General features: G+C 38.9%; 1 protein-coding gene across 1 annotated transcript; it reads right to left on the reverse strand.

Annotated features, from left to right (window-relative positions):
- Positions 1-2,437: 2,437 nt before the first annotated feature.
- LOC131068286 (secreted RxLR effector protein 78-like) lies at positions 2,438-2,920 on the reverse strand. The gene has a single exon (XM_058003454.2). The coding sequence runs from the start codon at positions 2,918-2,920 to the stop codon at positions 2,438-2,440; it is 483 nt and encodes a 160-aa protein (XP_057859437.2).
- Positions 2,921-4,910: the final 1,990 nt, after the last annotated feature.

Below are 4,910 nucleotides of genomic sequence, written 5' to 3' on the forward strand. Positions count from 1 at the left end.
TCATGAACTTGTGGGAACCAAATATCCCACATTCATCTAGAAGTCGGGTCGGTTCGTATTCATATACACCGATGATCTCATACTTAGTGTCTGAGAGTCAATCTTTTGGATCTCGGTTCGACCTCGCTCCCGCAGTCGATCTCCGCTCCATCGGCTATCAGCACAACATTCAAAAGGTAAATCCGATGGCCCAATGATACCCGATTGCCTAAGGCGACTCCATTGGGTCACCGGTATAACTCTCCAAAAGATACTTCGATCTCCGATGGCTAGGAGTGGTCTCCATCGAGACATCGGAACAGGAACACAACTACTATCTCGATCGCCAATACCAAGAGCACGGACTTATCGACTCATCAGACCAAATAAAACTGCTATCTCGATCTGCATTGCCAGCCCGATAAGATGATTTCATCGGGTCGTCGGAACACAAAGAATAATACTATGCCGATAAGTGAAACACTCCGAGACAAGGTAGAGCGGACTCATTCGAGACATCGACATGACATTCAGAATCTCAACCCGATAGACGATATGCGACTTGAATGCCAAAAGGTGACTTCATCAGGCATCGGCCTAACTCCAGACCACTAAAGCGAACTTCATCGGATCATCGGCACACCACTTCACAAGTCATTCCGATAGCCAATCACTATGAAGATGTCTACACCAATCCATCGAGTCTTCAGCCAAACAATGAACAAGTAATCCCGATCCCCCGATACAACAGTAGACGGCTCCACTAATGCACTCCAAAATAGGTTGGCCCCATTGGCTCTTCGGGATAACCTACAACAATTAGACCCAACCTCCTAATGATACCCAATCGCCGAAAGCGACCTCATCGGGTATCGGTGTAGCACCAAACAGCCTTTCCCACGTCGACCCGATTGCCGATAATGACCCGGACCGCCCAAGACAGAACCATCCGGTATTGGTATAACACCGAATAGGAACCTTCGATGACTGATGCCAACCCGATCGCCTAAGGCGACTCCATCGGGTATCAGTAAAACGCTCATGCATTCCTTTCGATAGCCGAAGTTACCCCGATGACCGAAGTCGACTTCGTCGGGTCATCGAGATGACTTCAAAACCTACTATTCTGATATTCAAAACTTTCCAACCGGAAGATAGCCAAACCATCGGGACTTCGGTGTAGCAAATAACTACTTCTCCCGATAGCCGATACCAAACCCGAGAAGTTGAGTTCATCGACCAGAGTTAAGCCGATAGAGAGAAAGACGTCATCCTAATTCACACCAATCAGAAGGTGTTCAGCAACCAAGAAAGTAACACTCTACTGCTCCATCGATGTAGGCTACTCCGAGATTAACCCGAACATGGTCAGGAGAATTCGAGGCAAATTCCCAACACATAGTCGTGAAAATACCTTATGCCACTATTTCACTGAAAGTTCTACAAACCACCGCTTGTTAACATATAATATAATGGATTCATCATATGTTAGAGTATTATAAATATTAATAGATTTGATATTAGACACAGGGATATTGTTATTCCACATAAAATCAGTACAATTTTCATTACTACTCTTGCATTTCTTGGGCAATTGAAGGTTTGTGCATGCTTTTTCTATCATGTTATAGGTTTGCTTGTAGGAATTTTGAAAATCAAATCTACCTCTAAGGGTTTCCCAGCTACGAAGCCTGTCATCCTTAATAATGTCTTTAAAGCAACGAATGTGTTTAATAGCGCAGGCTTTAGCAAAGCACCCTTGCGTAAGAGCAAGAGGTCTAGAAGAGTGGAGAAGGTTCCACCAGATGGATCTTTCCCTATGGATGAGGTCATTTTTTCTGGCTCTATTATTGTTGATGAAAGGTCTAATAGTTTTCCATACTTTTCAAATAGACTTAAAGACACTCAAGTCTTGCAATAAGAGTGCAAAACCTCCAGCCACTAGGTCACAAAAGGGTAGAGATTTCCAAGATTTAGCCTTTTTAGGGACAGCTCTCAGGATGTTGTTTCTTACCAGAATTTTCCATGGTTCATTTACATCAAATTCCTAGAAGATCCATTTTGTCACAAGTGCAGTCCCTTGAATTCTCAAGTCTTTTAACCCAAGTCCTCTCAGACTCTTCTCTATGTGGCACCACTCCCATTTTACAGAGTGAATCCTTTTATTTCCTTTTCCATTGGACCATAGGAAGTTCCTAATGGCTTTTTGTATTTCCAAGACTTGATAGTTGGAGAACATCCACACTGAGGAGTAATAAATGATGTAAGAGGATAAGATTTTTTGGCACACCTGCACTCTTCCAGCAATCAAAAGATACCTATTATTCCATTTATTGAGCTTCTTGTCTATTTTGCTTCTAACCCATAACCACATCTCCTTGAGAGATGGGGAGATGACAAAAGGTATTCCCAAGTATCTAACAATCCTATTAGGCCCCCCCCATTCGACCCCAAACTGTTACAACGACTCTAGAGGTTGTTCCTTCCAACCAAGCATGGTGGATTTGGCCTGAGATATTTTAGCCCCAGAAATCTCTCCTAAGAACTTAGTTTTGCACTCCAATGCCTCCAAATTTTGTTTGGTCAGTTCAATAAAAAGTACAGTGTCATCAGCAAATTGTGAATTAATCAGCTCAGATCCATTAGAAAGTTTAACACCTTCTACTTTAGGGGAAATGGTGTAATCTCTTAAGATATAGTATAGGGCATCCAAAGCAATAACAAAGAGAGCAGGGGCCAGAGGGAAACCTTGTCTAATAGACCTGCTGAGCTTGATAATCTGAGAGAGGGAACCATTAATTTCTACCTGAGCCGATGCATCTTTAAGGAGAATCTTCACCCATTTGCAGAATTCCACTGGAAAACCAAAGGCTTCTAGCATCATCAGAATAAACTCCCATTCCACCCTATCATATGCCTTCTCGAAGTCTATAAGGAACATGGCCGCATTCTAACCTGATACCTTCGCCCAGTTCATTGCCTCCCAACTGTTGATTATATTTTCTAGGATGAATCTTCCCTTAATGAACCCTGTTTGCATGGGACAAATGAACTTGGGCAGTAAATTCTCTAACCTAATAGCAAGAGTTTTAGCCAGTATTTTATAGGATACATTGAGGAGCATTATTGGCCTCCAATTTTTAATAAGTGACTTGTCCCCTTCTTTGGGTAACAACTTAATAGTCCCTTTATTGATAAGTTCACCTAGGGAACCAGTCTCAGAGGCCTCTGAATATAGTTCATGGAGATCTTGACAAATCCACTCCTCATTAGCTTTATAAAATTTGATAGGAAGACCATCTGGGCCTGGATTTTTGTCATTGCTCAGGTTCCTAATATCAGTTTTCAGCTCTTCCATCGAGATAGAACCCCTCAACGCTCGAGCATCCTCTGTGGCAATCTTAGTGGGAATAATAGCTCTTCACTTCTCTCTAGCTTCCATAGAATTAAGGGAATCTTTCGAGGAGAAGAGGCCTCTGTAAAACTGCTAAAAATTCTCCTTAATATCATCCAATGCCACTACCTCTTTATTGACCATCCATATCCTATCAATTTTCTCTCTAGATTGTTTTTGCTTCAACATATTAAAGAAAAATTTAGATCCTTTGTCACCGAATTGCATCCACTGATTTCGAGCCCTAATCATTTCCCCTCTAATCTTAGTTTGTTGGTGCTTCCTCAAAGTATCCCTTACCTAGGCTACTTTGTCTGAAAGTTCTACTCTACTTGGACTATCTTGCACCTCTACCTCACATTGGTGCAGTTCACCAAAAAGTGGTTTCTCCTTCCACCTATAGTCTTTAGCTTTCTTCCACCCTATAGTTTGCAGAAGAGCCCACCAGCTTTTAATTTCTTATATGTTGCAACTATCGATGCTACTAGCACAAATATTTTTTATAATCTATATAAACTAAGTCGAGAGATATTTTTTATTATTCCACTTAAATAATATAACATTATTAAATTAAAAAAATGAACACTTGAACGATATCTCTCAGCTTAGTTTATATAGATTATAAAAGATATATATGCTAGTCTAATCCACTTGTACAACATTAAACATTATCTTTGAATTTCACTTATTACATGACAAGAGTAACTACAATGATAGCTAGGGGTGAAGTGTAATGTTGTGTCTTAATAAAAATTGTTAATGAGCCAACATACAAAAATAATAACACAAAAAAAAGAAATATATGAAAAGCTTACAAAGTTTCATAACTTTATCAAATAATTCTAATGAAATAAATATGTACTTTGGTAAATAAAATAGAAATAATTTTATACTTTATTAAATAAAATAATAAAATATGAAATGTTAAGTAAATTAAATAATTTTTAAGTTTACTAAGTACATAGAATTACTTCTTGGGGTTTTTCCCATTGTGTGTCGATTAAGTGGTGGTGGTGTTGTGACCACTAAGGTTCAAACCTTCGTTGGGCCATTGTGATCATAGGGTTATGCCTTCACTTATCCAATGTGCTTGTGGGTTTGAGCCTTAACATTGTTAAATGGAGATGAGGTCGTCGATCATGTAAATAAAATAGTTTTTAAATATTTTAGAGTAAAAAATAAATAATAGTAATTTCAAATTTATATTTCTTTTAGTGGGGATACAGTAGGGGGCCCCATCCCCATTACATATCTTTGAATTATTATTATTATTATTATTATTATTATTATTATTATTATTATGTTTGATTAGATGACCCCAAGACCTTCCCCATCCTATAGAAGGCCAAGAGTCACGGCTTAGAATTCCACTTCAGATGTCCCTATTGGGAATTGAACTTGGGTCTCCATAGTGAGAACCCAGTGTTTTAACCAGTTAAGCTCAACCCCTTGGACTAAAATTTATATTTCTTGATGTATTTAAGATATCTATATTAATATAGGTATATTTATAATGTATAAAAATATTTTATTAACA

Source organism: Cryptomeria japonica, chromosome 11 (genome assembly GCF_030272615.1).
Source record: "Cryptomeria japonica chromosome 11, Sugi_1.0, whole genome shotgun sequence".
Lineage (NCBI taxonomy): Eukaryota > Viridiplantae > Streptophyta > Pinopsida > Cupressales > Cupressaceae > Cryptomeria > Cryptomeria japonica.

Coding starts and splice junctions, on each gene's coding strand:
- LOC131068286 (XM_058003454.2), bottom strand. CDS start 2,920: ATGTTCCTTATAGACTTCGAGAAGGCATATGATAGGGTGGAATGGGAG.